General features: G+C 37.6%; 1 protein-coding gene across 1 annotated transcript; it reads left to right on the forward strand.

Annotated features, from left to right (window-relative positions):
- Positions 1-7: 7 nt before the first annotated feature.
- On the forward strand, positions 8-16,005 carry LOC110459550. Its single transcript, XM_021511877.1, has 5 exons — positions 8-106; positions 8,388-8,448; positions 11,901-12,098; positions 14,369-14,488; positions 14,884-16,005. Exons 2-5 carry the CDS (start codon positions 8,436-8,438, stop codon positions 15,456-15,458), a joined length of 906 nt encoding a protein of 301 aa, XP_021367552.1. The 5' UTR covers positions 8-106; positions 8,388-8,435; the 3' UTR covers positions 15,459-16,005.
- The last annotated feature ends 2,350 nt before the right edge of the window (positions 16,006-18,355 follow it).

Below are 18,355 nucleotides of genomic sequence, written 5' to 3' on the forward strand. Positions count from 1 at the left end.
TTGATTAAAAACTATTGAAACAAAAGCAGATTCTAAGAATCTATTTATAGATTTGCGGATTTCCCGGAAGGATCGTCCAACAGAATGCCAGAATTCCACAGTAAAAGTAAGTGCTACTGTTCGCAGTGTTCGCACTGTTCTTCCAGTCGTTGTAAGTCTTCGACTTGTGAGACTGTCCTATATCTTGTTGTCATCGATACTTTATGGTATGCTACTAATCGTAATTAGGCCTAACCTGGATAACAAGTCGAATTAACAAACTTTTGATATGTTGAGTCAATTTTGAAAGGACATGCTAGATTCTAAAATCTTATCACGTTGTTTTGATAAACACGCAGGCATTATTATGCCTCTATATATTATCCATATCAATTATTATACATAAAATGAAATCATCATCATCTTCCATTAAGTGACTGATCTCCTTGATGGAGTGCAATTGTCACTGTTAGAGGTTCCTAGAGGTGGCAGTTAAAAACTTATTTTTTTATGGTATTTTCGTATATGATAAAACTATTTACAAAAAGTATACATGAAGTTAGTATAGAGGAAAAGGGTTGAAGCCTGCAATTGCTGATTTAAATGAATTAAGATCAGGCGATTTGGCGATGTCTGTGGGTATAGAGTTCCATGTGATGATAGTACGGGGGAAAATAATATTTGTATTGATTTGATGCGGTTGTGATCTGATGAAATTTGTGAGCCCCCCTTGTTCTCCTGTCCCCTTGAGTAAGGTACTCGGCTGATGGAATAGAGGTGTGCCCGTTTACGATCATGCACATCATGGTTAGCCTGGATTTTGCTCTACATTGTGCTAAAGATACCCAATTTAGTGATTGGATCATGGTTGTCACACAGCCAGGATCTCTAGACCTGTAGTCGTTGTGTACATATCGAGCAGCTCGACGTTGGACTGACTCGAGCAGCATGGTATTATCTGCAGTGTACGGGTCCCAGCAAGTGGACGCATACTCAATAGTAGGTCTGACAAGGATGGTGTAAGTCTGTTCTTTTACCTTTTTTGTGCAGGATGACATATTGCGTCGTAAAAAGCCTAGGGTCTTATATAATTATTGGATTTATTTACGGTAGAGTTGATGTGACTACTCCAACTCAGGTCAGAGGTGATATTGACTCCTAGATATTTACTGGCAGGAACGTTTTCAAGTGATTCATTGTGCAACGTATAGTTGTTCTTAATGGGCACTTTAAATTTGTTTTTGTGACATTTATAATGCAGCATTTACTGGCATTGAAGTTCATTTGCCATTTGTCCTCCCATGCCTGTAGATTGTCAAGGTCGGTTTGTAGAGCCTAGCTTGCAGTCATCAGGTGTTTTGATGTCTGTGTATCAATCTGCAAATAGCTTGATCTTGCATTTCACTGAATCTACGATGTCATTAATATAGACTAGAAATAACAGAGGACCAATCACCGTCCCCTGGGGCACCCCAGATAATACAGGGGCCGTCTCGGACTTAACACCATTTAATAAAACAAGCTGATCACGAGATTGTAAAAATGATCTTATCCAGGAGAGGGTGTTGTTTCTTATACCATAAGAGTTTAGCTTGGTCAGGAGTCGTTCATGGGGAATTTTATCAAACGCTTTAGAAAAATATAAAAGGGCTATGTCTTTTTGGGTTTTACTTTCTAAATTTCGACTGAGGTCATCAACGGTAAGTATCACTTGGAATTCAGTGGAGTGTTTGGATCTAAAGCCGTGTTGGTATTTAGTCAGAAGCAGTCTGTTTGTCTCCTTTTTTAAAAACAGGGACAATATGGGCTTCGCGCCAGTCCTTCGGCACTTCATCGGAGTCTTGTGAAATTTGGAAAAGTTTGGTGAGGGCCGGGGTAATTTCTAATGCAATGTCCTTCAGGACCCTTGCCGGGATGCTGTCTGGTCCAGTGGCTTTATGGATATTAATTTGCTTTAATAATTTAAGAACACCCTTTTCAGTAAATGCGATTTTTGGCATCGAGACAAATTGTCTGTCAGGGAGATTTGGCATGTGCGAGGTGTTTTCGCGGGTATAAATAGAATGAAATTGTTGGTTGAGAATATGGGCTTTTGTAGGGTCATCTGAGTATGTGATACCATCTGATGGGTTTCGTATTGGGGGGATGTTGGATGAGTCAATTTTCTTGCTCTTTATGTAGCTCCAGAACCTTTTTGGATTTTCTATGGCCTGTGGACTAATAATTTCCCTCATGTATTTGTTCTGGGATTTCCTGGTTTCTTTTTGCATGTGGGCTTTGATGGATCTGTATCTATCCCAGTCCTTAGTTGTCCTGGATTTTAATGCTTTGTTGTAGGCCCTACGTTTTTGTCTAGAAAGTTTGTTGATGTTATTGTTGTCCCATGGGTTGGTAGATTTTGACCTAGTGAGCTTGCTGGGGACATGCTTGTTGATTGCTGCTAGGATGGTTTGTTTGAAAATGTTCCAGGCTTGGTTAATGTCTAGGTTTTCTGTAATGATGTTATTTAGGTCATTTTGTATGTCAATGCGCATTTGGTTGATATTTGCTTTGCCCCAGAGTAGAATTGTTCTTCTGGGCTGTTTCTTGGGTGGGTTTGAAACTTGATTGTCGATCATGACAATTTTATGATCAGATACCCCTGGTATTGGCTTACATTTGTTCACTAGTGATGGCATGTTTGTTAGGAACAAGTCTAGGGTGTGGTTAGGTCGTGTTGGAAAATTGACTACTTGTTCTAGTGATAGGTCATTGAAGAGCGACAGAAACTGCTCATTCAGGACCTTGGGGTAGTTGTTACTGTTGATGCGGCCTTCTGGCCATGAGATGTCACTAAGATTGAAATCTCCTCCCAGCCAGAATTGGTGGTTAGGATGGTTGTTAACTAGGCTAGAGATTTCATCTATCGAGTCCTGTATGTAATTTGGACTTGTATAATTGGTGGTATGTAGTAAGCAGCTATGATGATTGGTGTTTGCTAAGTGAGTTGTATTTTGGCTGCGACTAGCTCAACTTTGTCGCTTCTATATGCAAGAGTAGCGTTCAGTTGCATATTTACGGCAACCATGACACCTCCACTTCGGGATTTTGTTCTGTCATTGCGGAATAGCTCATACTCGGAGGGAAAGACTTCCAGGTCCCCAATGTCTGGTTTAAGCCATGTTTCAGACCCAATGAATATATCAGGTTTGGATGACTCTATAAGAAGCATAGTATCGTGGCGTTTTGCCTTGACACTTTGAAAATTAACGACAAGCGTTCTTAGTGAATGGGTCGATTTAATTAGGTTTGGCGGTTTCTTTGCCTTGGATTTTGCAGGGATTGGAGAAGATGTTGCTCTTGGTGAAAGAGCATGGATATTTTCAAAAAATGAACTGGAGTTTGAGAGTGAATTTGAAGAACTGGATACAGGGCGATGAGCATCATTCTCGAGAAGTCCTGATCATGTGTTGTTGATGTTCTTAAACATGATGACATTGAAGACAATGTTACAGAGTCATACAGACAGTTGGATTTGTTAAAGTTAGCACATTTAGGGCATTTCCATGCCTCTGAAATGTGTGACTTGTTTTGGGACGAATTGTCTGCTAGGCAGTTGGAGTGAGCTCAGACATCGCAGTTGTCACAAACATGCTTGTCGTTATGGCTTTTGACGGGTTTGTAACAAATCATGCACGGAAATTTAGTTACATTAAGCGATTGACACTTAGGACACTTCCATGTTAGTGATGGGTGCTCGGCATGATGTGTAAATGCCTCCTCTGTCATGCTTATGCAGTCTAGGTGCACCCATTGGTTGTATTTGTCACAACCTAGGCTGTTTTGTTTCTCCTTCACAGCCCTACTACGTACAATACAGGGGAACTTGGCCCTGGGTCCAGGGTTCAGCTCGACCTGGTTGCTTAGTAGCAGCCTGATCAATAGATGGATGTTCCTGGCATTATCTGGAGTCAGAGAGTGCTTCTTGTAAGCGACTTCTCTTAGCCAGTAAAATATGGATATGTTGTTATTTATGTGGTATTTACTTACACATAAGATTTGTGTTGATGGTAGAACCACATAGTTGTGTACGACTTGGTTGGTACCTTCTGCCTGGAAGTATGTTGTATGCACAAAACTAAAGCATGGCGTATACTTGCTCGATAGTGTGATGGATGGTACTATGCTCGAGACGTCTATGCTAATATTTTGTAGGCGGGTGGGACGCGTATTCTGAGTTGTCCACTGTACAGCTTGCAACTGTAAATTGGCATTTGTGGTACTCATAAATACTAAAGAGTACCAAAGTAGACATGATATGACATAAATGACAGCAAACACGTGTAGCGTACTGTTGGTGTACATTTTCTGGTTGTGTTGTCCAGCTTGCCGTGTACGAAATAGGGATTTGTGCAGACAGTGATGAAAAATTGGGTGTTAGATAAAGCACAACAATGATTTAGTCAATCTTAGTCCCAAGGGTCGACTCTCGGGTACAAAATGAAACACAATACAATGATGAGACCTGAATGTTAGTGATGACAACAAATAAGGTAACTAAAAGATGGGAAAAAGCATGCAAGCAAGCTGATTTTTTGTTGTTTACCTACGACAAAACCGAAAGTGAATGTTTGAATATGGCGGGAGTTGTAGTGAAGCGAAAAAATACTACAACTGGGAATTATTGGACATATTCAGCAATATGGTGCAAGTAACACATGGTTGATTTCATAATAATGATTGGTAGCCAAAAGAAATCTGGACTGATTTTCGAGAAATTACTAGAAAAAGTGAATAAAATTAATAAAATTAATAGTCACTTCAGGTAATGAATTTGAAGCTAGCAAGGAGGTTAAATTTTAGTTCCAAGCATAATGGTTGCTGCCTGTACAACCGAATCTGGTAGGCTGTTCCAAAGGACGAGTCCAAAGGAGTATTTGCGGATATCCAATCTGGTGAATCTACAGTATTTTTTCTGTAGTTTTTGTGAGTTGCCTTTCGTTCTGGCTTCTATATAATAGTTGAATATGCCAGTAGTAACTTTATAATCATGAAAATTGTTCATAATTTTGTAAACGTTTATTATATCTCCTCTCAGTCTCCTATATATGTGAGTGTTGGAATCCCCAGCTTCTTCAGAGGCTCGCTATATGCTAGATCTTCGAGACCAGGAATTAGCTCTGTCGCCCTTCTTTGCACTCTCTCGATTGATTCAATGTGTTTCACCTTGTATGGGTTAGACACACTTGCGGCGTATTCCAAACGCGGGCAGACTAGTGCCCTAAATAGTTGTATAAAAGGTTTTTTTATCCAAGTAGACGAAAGATCTTTGAATTAGGCCAACAATACTGTTTGCCTTACTTATTGCGTGCTGTATGTGTGATGAAAAGTTCAAGTCCTTATCAACCAAAACTCCTATGTCCTTCTCGGATGTAATGTTTTCTAATCTCACTTTTCCTTCTGTTCCTGCCGTGTGATAACTTCTTGTTTCTGTTCCCTTTCCCTTTATTGTTCAAAATTTACACTTAAAGAGGATAGAATCTTAACAGCCAGGTGTTGGACCATTCCTGTAAATTATCCAAGTCCTGTTGCATTATTTATCCTGTCCTCTTCGCTCTTAATCTCTCTATAAATTTTTGTGTCATCTGCAAAAAGGTATGTGTTTGATACAGTACATATTTTTTGGCAAATCGTTTAATGTATATATTACAAACAGTATTGGACCCAGCACACTGTCCTGTGGAATTCCACTCAATATGGGGTGGTCTTTTGATGAAATACCATTTACTATTACTCTCTGCTTTCTCTGGTAAAGGAAGTTTTCTACCCAGTTGACAATCTTGTTATTAATTCCATAAATGACATTGATTTCACCACCGTTATCTATTGTATTGGTCCAGTCTTCAAGCACCATCAGTAGTTGCAGTCTGGTCGATCTTTTGGCAATAAATCTAAATTGTTTCTTGCTTAAAAAGTTATTATTTTCCATATGACTTACGATAGCATTCCACAGTATCTTTTCCATTGTTTTTCCTACTGTGCTGGTGAGGCTTACCGGTAGGTAATTTCCCGGATCCGATTTTGTTCCTTTCTTGAATATAGCTTTAATATTGGACTCCTTCCATGGAGATGGTACTACGCTATCTTTCAAGCATTGAACTGCTTTCAGTTGGCATTCATAGGCAATATGAATGCCAACTGGACAAAGGCAAATTCAATGAAGCGCAATGTTGGATTTGCTTTTGTCCAGTTATATAGTAACAATGCCATACGATGGTAAATATAGTTGAATATAATTCCTTCATAGTAATTCCTTCATAGCCTTAGGGTGCATTTGATCTGCTCCTTGGGATTAACTACTATCCAGCATTGAAAGTAGTTCACCTATGCTTTCCTCCGTATATATATAGGGTCTTCAAATACCTGGGTTACAAATTTATTTTCCATATTTGGTATGTCACCTGTAGGTTCACACTACTGAAAAAACTTGCTAAAACATCGGCTTTATCTTTATCGCTTGTTGCAACTTGGGACGTGTCTCCACTAGTACTGAGCCCTTTCAAATCCGAAATTCCAGTTTTAACTTTCCGTTTTGAGTTTATATACTTCCAGAACTGTTTGGGGTTAGTCTTAACATTTCCCGCAATATCCTTTTCCATATCACGACGTGCTTTCCTCAGCATAGACTTCACTTGATTTCTTAGCTTTGTATATTCTTCGTATTTGGCTTCCGATCTAGTTTCCATATACCTCTGCCAAGCCCTATGTTTTTTATTGATTTTCCTCCTCTCACCTTCCTTCAATGGAGTAAACCTTCGGTCTTTCATCTCTAGTGACCTATTTCCTGTAATTAATGGTACATATTTACTGACACTTGACTGGAAAATGTCTGCAAATTGTTTACACATATCATCAGCATCACCTGTCGATACCTTGTCCCATTTGACTTTCTCCGGTTCTTTTCTCATACTCTCTTCGTCTCCTTTGTTGTAATTTCTGCACGGTACTTAACTAACAGGATACTTGTTACAGCATATGTATTCAAATAATAATACAAAGTGGTCACTATGACCGAGAGGACTTTCATACTTTATGTCCTTTATCATTTCATCCTCGTTTGTTATTATCAGGTCCAATATACTCGGTTCGCAACCCACTCTCATTCTGGTGAGGTTCCTTGTATGTTGAGTCAAAAAGTTATATTATCTCTTAGACATTCTATAAAATTTTCGCTCTCTTGATCATTTCTTGCTGACTGTGAATTCCGATCAATTTTCTGGAGGTTGAAGTCTCCCATAATCAGTTTTATATACGAGTGTATTCTTTTGTTAACATTGTTACAGTACAGTATTGATTTAGCCAACTTAAGTTGTTCTTTTAATTTTTTCAAAAAAGAATATTTAGATGAACACTTTACAATTACATAGACACCTCCTCAAATCCACTTAGCTAGCAAGTGTCGTTCGTTCATTCCTACATCATCAACATAGGCCTACCTGGTAGTCATCATCCTCCTGACATAACACCTAACGTTATGTATGGAGGCAGGACCCAAATCGGATCAGTACCCAAATTGGATCATTCTTTGCAAAAATCCTTTTTGTTTACATTTTAAAAAATGGCACATGCGAGGACCGTATATACAGTGTTTCAGACTGTAGGGAAAACATTCAGAATATAGAAATACTTGTATTCATTCAAATTCCAAAGATCATAAAATGTTCAAATGCAGACAAAGAAATATTTATTTGAAGCGCAAAATATTACAAAATTCAAGCTGTGATCAACTCTTCAATATTCTTCTTTTGATACAACCATAAACTTTTGTAGTGTATCCGCTGAATTTTCAATGAATGAGGAAAATGATGGTTTGGTGATCCATTTTGGGTACCTATATACTGTCACCTTACGCCCAGAGTGGCCAGGGATTCGAACCTAGGAACCTCAAAACTCAAGACGGATGCTCTATCAATGTATCTGGTCACTGACAATTGACCCAGTCTAGTTACAATTCGCTACAAATACATAGATTCTACTTAAGCCTTTACTTAAGTATCACCAATTAAGTTTATAAGTCACCTAGGAGATTGGATGGTCATCCTAAATTTCAACTCCTTCAGGATAAGTAATTTAAAAAAAAAAGTCCAATAAACATCAGATATGTAATTTGGATATATTGAACTTGTACTTTGACTCCAGTATAAAAAAACATGTCAATGTCTTTCATGACCGAACCAAATGCTACGAAATGACATGTTATCTATAGTTCATGCAGAGTTTATTTTTTTCTCTTTTACTAGCTGTGGAGAGGAATACTGGCTAAAGATTGATGTTGCCATGTAGAACAATTAAGATCATATATATATATTTTATTTTTTTCTCATGCACTAATACAAATTGTATAGTTTGAATTTATTTCTCCTGAACAGACAATAAAGAAGATTAAAACGTCCTCCTTGAATAACATTGAAGCAAGGATGGCAAGTTCAGGTGAGTGGATCTATCAATTTCTCTGCCCCTACCAGATATCCATCATCTTCCTTATATTCAGTATGTCCTCTCTCTAACTCTGGAGAGTTGACAGGTTTATCCACAGTATTTCTCCTGGTGTGAGATTAATATAATCTTCCCAACCCAAGGGGTAAGATTCTTAAATGTCAAGCCTGAGGCTTTGTCAAAGGTCCAGACATTGAAGAATCTTACCCCTAGGGTTGAGATATTTCTGTCTTACTCCTAAAGTGGGGAATAATTATTTGTCTTCCACATCAAATAGAAGTGGTACTTTCATGAAATGCAAATGTTTATTTAATAATTTCAGGCTGATTGGAATTATCTTCCATGATCTGCTATTTCGGAATTGTTGATGTGACGTCATTGCATTATTGATGTCATAAAACTGTTATGACAGGGGAATCCCCCCAGTATTTACCCTAGAATAAGAAATATTTTTCCCTGACAAAAAGTGTGGACATCTCTGTCTAATGGAGGAGAAATCCTTGTCTGTCTCCCCCTATGGTTGAGATGATGGGATTTCCAACATAACAATTGTATCATGTCATTTAAAAAATACATTACATCACATGAACAGTAGTAGTGCAACATCATCAGCCCATAACAGGGTCAACAGAGTAGGGGAAAAATAACCATTCAGGTCACCCATACCCCCCATCCCCCAACACTATGCAAGTCTTGTGTTTGGCAATTTTTAATCAAGAATCTTGCCTTTCGGGTTGAGATGCGATTCTCTCATCCCAAAAGGGATAAAAGATTCTATTGAATGTGTGATTAATATATGTGCAATGGTTGAGCCTGTGTGTAAAGTGTATATAACTTGAGTGTGCAATGGTTGAGCCTGTGTGTAAAGTGTATATAACTTGAGTGTGCAATGGTTGAGCCTGTGTGTAAAGTGTATATTAAACTTGAGTGTGCAATGGTTGAGCCTGTGTGTAAAGTGTATATAACTTGAGTGTGCAATGGTTGAGCCTGTGTGTAAAGTGTATATAACTTGAGTGTGAAAATTGCAAGTGTTAGTAGGTCATGCAGTCACTCTGATGTGTATTTTTTTTAATCTGGTATCATATGTGATAGTTATTTGAACTCGTATATATATACAAAGATTTATTTATATATCTATTCAATCAATAAAATGATTATCAAGAATATTTCCCACTTTAATTGGCTTACATGTTTATAACAGAGATTTATTTTGTTACCTTAACATTTTATATGTATCTATATTGGAATACCAGAAGCAGGTACTGAAAAAAACTATGTAGAGTTTGCCTGTTGTCTATTTCAATTGTGTATCATTTTTATGTTTAAGTATGGTAGAAAATTTGTTGAAATGAAAGATTCTGTTAGTCCCACATGAGGGTAGGATTTAATTTTATCTATTACATCATGGTCCTGAAGTTTTTTCTGATCTTATATCAGAGAAGAGAAATGCATGGCCAGACTGGCATTTGAACCCGTAACCTCCAGACTCTAGACGAACGCTTTACCAATTGATCGAGCTACCTGGTTTCTGGCATTGACCCAGTCCAGTTCTATGTTCTTCTCTCCTTTTTCTAAGTCCTCTACCCCTCCCCCCAATGCCAAGCTTTCATCTAATACTTCATACAAGGGTTGGTCACTGGCACCACAGTTACAGAAGTGATATGCTCGGCCAGACCGGGATTCTAACTTGTGACCTCCGAACACTAGACCTACACTCAGCCAAAATTGAGCTACCTGGTCAACGGCGATTGACCCTGTCCAGTTCAGCTACAATATGATAGAGTTAGTTTAGGGGTTAAGTTGACTCTGTCCAGTTCAGCTACAATATGATAGAGTTAGTAAAGGGGTTAAGTTGATCCTGTACAGTTCAGATACAATATGATAGAGTTAGTTTAGGGGTTAAGTTGATCCTGTACAGTTCAGCTACAATATGATAGAGTTAGTTTAGGGGTTAAATTGACCCTGTCCAGTTCAGCTACAATATGATAGAGTTAGTAAAGGGGTTAAGTTGATCCTGTACAGTTCAGATACAATATGATAGAGTTAGTTTAGGGGTTAAATTGACCCTGTCCAGTTGAGCTACAATATGATAGAGTTAGTTTAGGGGTTAAGTTGACCCTGTCCAGTTCAACTACAATATGATTGAGTTAGTTTAGGGTTAAGTTGACCCTGTCCAGTTCAGCTACAATATGATAGAGCTAGTTTAGGGGTTAAGTTGACTCTGTCCAGTTCAGCTACAATATGATAGAGTTAGTAAAGGGGTTAAGTTGATCCTGTACAGTTCAGCTACAATATGATAGAGTTAGTTTAGGGGTTAAGTTGACCCTGTCCAGTTCAGCTAGAATATGATAGAGTTAGTTTAGGGGTTAAATTGACCCTTTCCTGTTCAGCTACAATACGATGGAGCTAGTTTAGGGGTTAAGTTGACCCTGGCCAGTTCAGCTACAATATGATAGAGTTAGTTTAGGGGTTAAGTTGGCCCTGTCCAGTTTTGCTGCAATATGATAGAGTTAGTTTAGGGATTAAGTTGGTCCTGTCCAGTTTTGCTACAATATGATAGAGATAGTTTATGGGTTAAGTTGACTTAGTTTAGGGTTAAGTTGACCCTGTCCAGTTCAGCTACAATATGATAGAGCTAGTTTAGAGGTTAAGTTGACCCTGTCCAGTTCAGCTACAATATGATAGTGTTAGTTTAGGGGTTAAGTTTGTCCTGACCAGTTCAGCTACACTCTATGATGGAGTTAGTTAAGGGTTAAGTTTACCCTGTCCAGTTCAGCTACAATATGATGGAGTTAGTTAAGGGGTTAAGTTGACCCTGTCCAGTTTGCTGCAATATGATAGAGTTAATTTAGGGATTAAGTTGGTCCTGTCCAGTTTTGCTACAATATGATAGAAATAGTTAATGGGTTAAGTTGACCCTGTCCAGTTCAACTACAATTTGATGGAGTTAGTTTAGGGTTAGGTTGACCCTGTCCAGTTCAGCTACAATATGATAGAGCTAGTTTATGGGTTAAGTTGACCCTGTCCAGTTCAACTACAATATGATAGAGTTAGTTTAGGGGTTAAGTTGACCCTGTCCAGTTCAGCTACACTCTATGATGGAGTTAGTTAAGGGTTAAGTTGACCCTGTCCAGTTCAGCTACAATATGATGGAGTTAGTTAAGGGGTTAAGTTGACCCTGTACAGTTCAGCTACAATATGATGGAGTTAGTTAAGGGTTAAGTTGACCCTGTCCAGTTCAGCTACAATATATTGGAGTTAGTCTAGGGGTTAAGTTGGCCCTGTCGTGTTTCGCTACAATATGATAGAGTTAGTTTAGGGGTTAAGTTGACCCTGTCCAGTTCAACTACAATATGATAGAGTTAGTTTAGGGGTAAGTTGGCCCTGGTTAGTGTTTTGTACTTTTAAATAATCATATAAGCAAATGTTATCTATATCTATAACAGGGTACCCTTCAAGCTTCACAAGTATAACTACAGAACAAGTGCGGGATCTCAGAATCAAGAAATTAGGAGGTGGAAATGGTGATATAACTGGCAATAGTGAGCATGCTGCAGTACAACCATCTGGTAAACAAGAGACTGGTGAAGATCAACTCCACACACCCATGGACACTTCAACCAACAGATCTACAGGTTATATTGGTAAATTGACATACAAGTACAGCATTGTGATAAATCATATTCTTTGAATTCTGGATTTTCTTTCAAATGGAACGAAACTAAAAACAGAACAATACTCAAAATCAAACACTTTTAATATATATATATGATGCAGCATTTTAATTTTTCAATACAAATGAATTGCTTTTTATTCTTTATCAAAATTATCAAAATTGCATATCTGAAAAATTGCTCATAAACTCAATTGAAATATTTAAAAAATGAAATGAAAAAAACCCTTGGGAAACGGTATGGTGCGACAACATAAATATCCTTCAAGTTTCTAAACATGGAAAAATATTTGATCAAATGAGTGTTTCTTTAAATATATGACTAAAATTTGTCAGAATTGGTCAAAACCTTTATGAAATGGAGAAAAATATTTTAAATGATGTCTGTTATTTCCATAAACTGACTTGTTTGATGAGGTGTTCCATTTTGGGTACTCAGCCAGCTTACACTTCAAAGTGATTCCGACTCAACAAAATGAGCTCTATGAAAAGACACATGTACTGTTGATATCAAGATATACAAAATGTGGAGACTAAAGGCATCTATTGTTTCATTACAGTAAAAGATTTGGTGTTACAGAAAACTTAATAGGATTTTTATTTTTATTTTTTTAAAGTGTCCCTTTTTAGCTCACCTGCCCGAAGGGCAAGTGAGCTTATGTCAACTTAAACAACTTCTTCTGAAGAACGGACAGGCCTAGAGTCATGATATTTGGCTGAAAGCTTTGTTGGTAGGAGCCCAACAAAGTTTGAGAACGAAAATGACCTTGACCTACTTTCAAGGTCATAGGGGTCAAATATGTCAAAAACTTCAAATGACTTCTTCTGAAGAACTAAAAGGTATAGAATCTTCATATTTGGCAGATGGCTTCCTGGAATGGAGCTCAACAAAGTTTGAGAACGAAAATGACCTGGACCTACTTTCAAGGTCACAGGGGTCAAATGTGTCAAACACTTCAAACGACTTCCTCTGAAGAACTGAAAGGTATAGAATCTTTATATTTGGTTGGTAGCTTCCTGGGATATTGCCCAACTAAGTTTTAGAATGAAAATGACCTTGACCTACTTTCAAGGTCACAGGGGTCAAATATGTCAAAAACTTCAAACAACTTCTTCTGAAGAACTAAAAGGTATAGAATCTTCATATTTGGCTGATGGCTTCCAGGGATGGAGCTCAACAAAGTTTGAGAATGAAAATTATCTTGACCTACTTTCAAGGTCACAGGGGTCAAATGTGTCAAACACTTCAAACGACTTCTTCTGCAGAACTGAAAGGTATAGAATCTTCATATTTGATTGATGGCTTCCTGGGATAGAGCCTGACAAAGTTTGAGGATGAAAATGACATTGACCTTCTTTCAAGGTCACAGGGGTCAAATATGTCAAATGCTTCAAACAACTTCTTCTGAAGAACTGAAAAGTATAGAATCTTAATATTTGGCAGGTGGCTTCCTGGGAAAGAGCCAAACAAAGTTTGTGAATGAAAATGACCTTGACTTACTTTCAAGGTCACAGCAATCAAATATGTCAAATAGTTCAAACTACTTCTTCTGAAGAATTAAAAGGCATACAATTATAATATATAATATAGTAGCTTTAAGGAATAGAGCTAACCAATTGGAAAAGGAAAATGACATTGACCTACTTACAAGGTCACAGGGAAAAATATGTCAAGCAACTTCTGAAGAAGAATCAAAAAGCATAGAATCTTATAATAATATTTTGCTGGTAGTTTTAACAGATGGAGCCAACAAAGTTTGCGAGGGAAATATTTTTAGTGCAATGTAATATTTAATGAGAATATTTTGCTATGACTGCTTAAATATTCAGGTGAGCGATACAGGCCCTCTTGGGCCTCTTGTTTGGATACCTCACCTAGCTGAGCAACAGCTGCATGTAATTGGTGTTTGGTATAGGTCAATTCTACAAAACCTCGTCCTGACAGGTGTTGTTGTATTTGTTGGTACAGTACCATGTTAAACAGAAATAATGTTTACAATTTACTAACCAAACAAATATATTATCAAGACCATTATCGAACCAATTCACAAGAGACACTTATTTTATATCCTATTGCAACCTTAACAGGAACTGGAATTCAGAGATCTGCTTAGTACAGAAGGGAAAAGGCACAAAAATTTAATTCGATCTTCTCTGTTTTCATTATATTTAAGATATCTTGTTTTAGGGACCTTGGAGATACTTGTAATTTGATGTTTTCTGTTCTTTATTCTGTTTTAGAAGTTGACGGTGAACCCCCGATGACAAATGTAGCAGGGGCCTGTGCCCGTACCCATCAGATGGCCATTACTGGGACAACCTTGGGAAGGGACCCTGAAACCTACCTTTGCGATTCTGTGGGTAAGACTTGTGTGTTTCATCCAACAACTGGCTCTCAGACAGTGGGCCACCTCAGACAGCCAGAATGTGCAGATTTGATTGATGATGGATGTTGTAACAGTCATATTACTTTGATATACGCTAGTTTAATGTGTATTGTGAAAAGATGGGTGTTCACAAACTGTTTTTTCTTTTAGCCTGAGAATAATTTAAAAGAAACACCATTAAAAGATAAAAAAAATCAAGATTTCTGACAATTTCTGATTAAAATTATTATTGGAAAAAAAGGCGGGACATGCTTAATCTCCGAACACAGCACTGCATTAAATTGAATGTGTGTGAAGTTTTTTTGTCTTAGGTTAGATTTAAGTTGAATTAATAATAAGTGTCCTCTCTCCTGTCATGTTTACCCACAGGTTGGCAGTTTTACCTTGACTACTTGGCCTCCAAACTTTCTGCAGAAATTTCCGAGATATCTGTTTACTTGGATCTAGAGTCTGGAAAATTGGATGAAATTAAAAACAGGTGCAAGTCAAACCGTCATGAAATGTGCTTCAATGTTCTATGGACGTGGTATGGAAGGAATCCAGACAAGAAGAAACGCCTTAAGCAAATGAACACTGCCTTAAAGGAGTCAGGTCGCGCAGACCTGGCCCAGCAACTGATGGAAGGAAATGTTCCAGTTCCAGAAAACTATAGGTACCAGGGTGAGATTAAAAACCCTGATGCGGGAGTTAGCGGTAGCGATGCCCTCAAAGTCGGAAAACATTTGACCCTGACTTTCCAGAGTCTGGCACGTTATTTTGGACTAGATGAAAACAATATTCAGAGTATCTGCATTGACAATAATGATGACATACAGGAACAGTCATACAACACCATAAAGTTGTGTATCAACCAACTGAAGCTCAAAAACCGACGGCAGCTGTGTAATGGCCTCGCTTACCTAGAACAATTCACAACTGTATCAGAACTTAACCAGATGTGGTGACCTCGTTCCTATATGTGCCTTAATAAATCATTAAACATAATCATTGAATGAGACGCTAAAAAATTATATATTTTTGAAGTGAAGTCACTGGCGAATGACCTGGCTCGAGATCAGTATTTTCAAATCGTTTACCTGTATTTCGAGGTTTAACCCTTAAATGATGACACTCAAAACACTGTGCATGACACATCGGATTCAGGTGCACAGCAAAATTTAACCCCCGCGAATATCTACTGAATATGAAACCGCGAAATATTGACCGCACAAATTTAAAGCGCTTTACAGTAATCGGAAGTGAGAACTCAGTGAAAACTTTATGCATTTACTTCAAATAACTGCTTTTTAGCCCACCATCATCTGATGGTGGTCTATTCGAATCGTCCTGCGTCCGTGGTCCGCCCGTTCGTCTTTCGTCCTTCGTCCATCCTTAAACAATTCTTGTTATCGATATTTCTGGGGTTCTGGAGAGATCTTTTCTCAAATTTCATATGTAGGTTCCCCTTGGTCGGTAGTTGTGCATATTTACTTTTGAGACTGATCAGATAAACGAAATGGCCGACAGACAACCATCTTGGATTTTGACAGTGAAGGTTTGGTATGGCTATTTCTCAGGAAGTACTGGAGAGATCTTTCTCAAATGTTATATGTAGGTTCCCCTTCGTCCCTGGTTGTGCATGTTTAATTTTGAGACTGATTAGATAACAAAATGGCCGACATGCAGCCATCTGGGATTTTTACAGTGAAAGTTTGTTATCGCTATTTCTGAGGAAGCACTGGAGGAATCATTCTCAATTGTTTTATGTAGGTTCCCCTTGGTCTGTAGTTGTGCATATTTACTTTTGAGACTGATCAGATAAACAAAATGGCCGACATGCAGCCAGCTTGGATTTTTACAGTGAAAGTTTCTTATCGCTATTTCTTAGGAAGCACTGGAGGGATCTTTCTCAATTGTTTTATGTAGGTTCCCCTTCGTCCCTGGTTGTGCATGTTTAATTTTTAGAATGACCAGATAAACAAAATGGCCGACATGCAGCCATCTGGGAATTTTACAGTGAAAGTTTGTTATGGCTATTTCTTAGGAAGCACTGGAGGGATCATTCTCAAATTTTTCATGTAGGTTCCCCTTGGTATGTAGTTGTGCATGTTTTCTTATGAGACTGATCGGATAAGGTTTGTTAGTGCTATTTCCCAAGAAGTACCGGAGGGTTCTTTCTCAAATTTTATATGCAGGTTTCCCACTGTCCTTTATTGTTCATGTTTACTTTTGAAACTGATCAGATAAACAAAATGGCCGACCGGTGGCCATCTTTGATTTTTGACATTTAGTGCTATTTCTCAGGAATAACTAGAGGGATCTTAAATTTTATATGTAGGTTCCCGTTGATCCCTCGTTGTGCATGTTATATTTTGAGATTGCATGATCATAAAAACAAAATTTGTCCGAAGGAAGAACTCTAACAGATCTTTCTCATATTGCAATGATCGGTTCTGTTTCTTTCACATTAAATACTGTACGAGTAAATATGTAAAATGACAAAATCACTTTGAAGGTTGTCTTTTATACACAGCAGTATTAAGTTTAGATCAAAAGTTACCTCAAGGTGAATTTACTGTTAATATGACTCGATCAAACAGATTAGAGAAAAGAGGAGAGAAAAGATCGAACTGACAAAGAACTAATGAAGATGGTACAATGGTGGGCGCCAAGATCCCTCTGGGATCTCTTTTTTTTATATATGATAGTGCTTTAAAGGATTTTACCTTGTTTCACTTAATACAAATCAAATGTCATTTTGAATGAACATGAAATAATATATCTGAAGAGATGTCTGTGATTGAAAGCATAGCCATGGAAATGTTGCCCTGTCAAACTTTTGCTCGTTGCTAGCAAAATGTCCTTATTTACTTAACTCAGTGTCAACTTTGTCCTTAAAAAGGAGAGTTAAACTGGGGAATAGGGGGGGCAGGGGATTGGGAGAGGGGCAAAAAAGGTGAAAGTTTAACTGGGGCGAAAATTACAAGTATGCAGTATAAACTCAACACAATTAATTATATAATGTGATAGCTTAGCTCTACTGGCTACGCTAATTGATTTCAAAGCAAAGTGTCAATGTGGTATGCATAAATTACTGCTTATTTATATAGTATAATGGATAATGTCACAGTATTCTGTGTTCAAATTCCAGCAAACTGTGAATACGGCATGAAAATCTAGTTCCTGAACTCAGGATTGCATTGTTTTATACACCCTTCAATGAATTCATCATTGACTACCCTGTGTAGCTTCAGGGGAAGTAACTCTTTTCATGACTGTAAAGGGCAACTTATGTAGGGCCCCATCAGAATCAGAAATTTTCTTCTTTGTCCTCTGCTAGGCGATATTGAAGGAGCTAGAATTTCCTACTTTTTGTTTCTTTTGATATTTTGAAAATATATTAGTGTAACATGCATGAAAATTGGGGAAAAAAACCATCTGCCCAAGGTTCTTGTTTTTACTGTGCGGAATGGTTTTATATTCACAAATGATTTTATTGACATCTTTTTGATAACAAATTCACAAATTTTATCATTGGTATCTACCTACACTGTATCATAAAGTATACATCAAGTATATCAAAATAAAATCATCTCATATACTTTTCTTGGTGTGTGTTTTCTTTCTGAGAAGATATCCTTGGTGGAACATTGTAAGTTTTGACAGTGTAATATAGACAAAGAGTTCGACATATTATGATGCAAGTCTTTCACAGGAAATCTGGAGTAGGCTGGTTCTATAATGTTTCAATACTGTCTATTTATTTATAACAGCTTAACAATTTCATTAAAAATGATATTGTTTTCTAATTTGTTACTTGTATTAGATATAGCGAATTGTCTTCTTTTCTTTAATATTTTCT

This window comes from Mizuhopecten yessoensis, unplaced genomic scaffold (assembly GCF_002113885.1).
Source record: "Mizuhopecten yessoensis strain PY_sf001 unplaced genomic scaffold, ASM211388v2 scaffold1313, whole genome shotgun sequence".
NCBI classification, from domain to species: domain Eukaryota; kingdom Metazoa; phylum Mollusca; class Bivalvia; order Pectinida; family Pectinidae; genus Mizuhopecten; species Mizuhopecten yessoensis.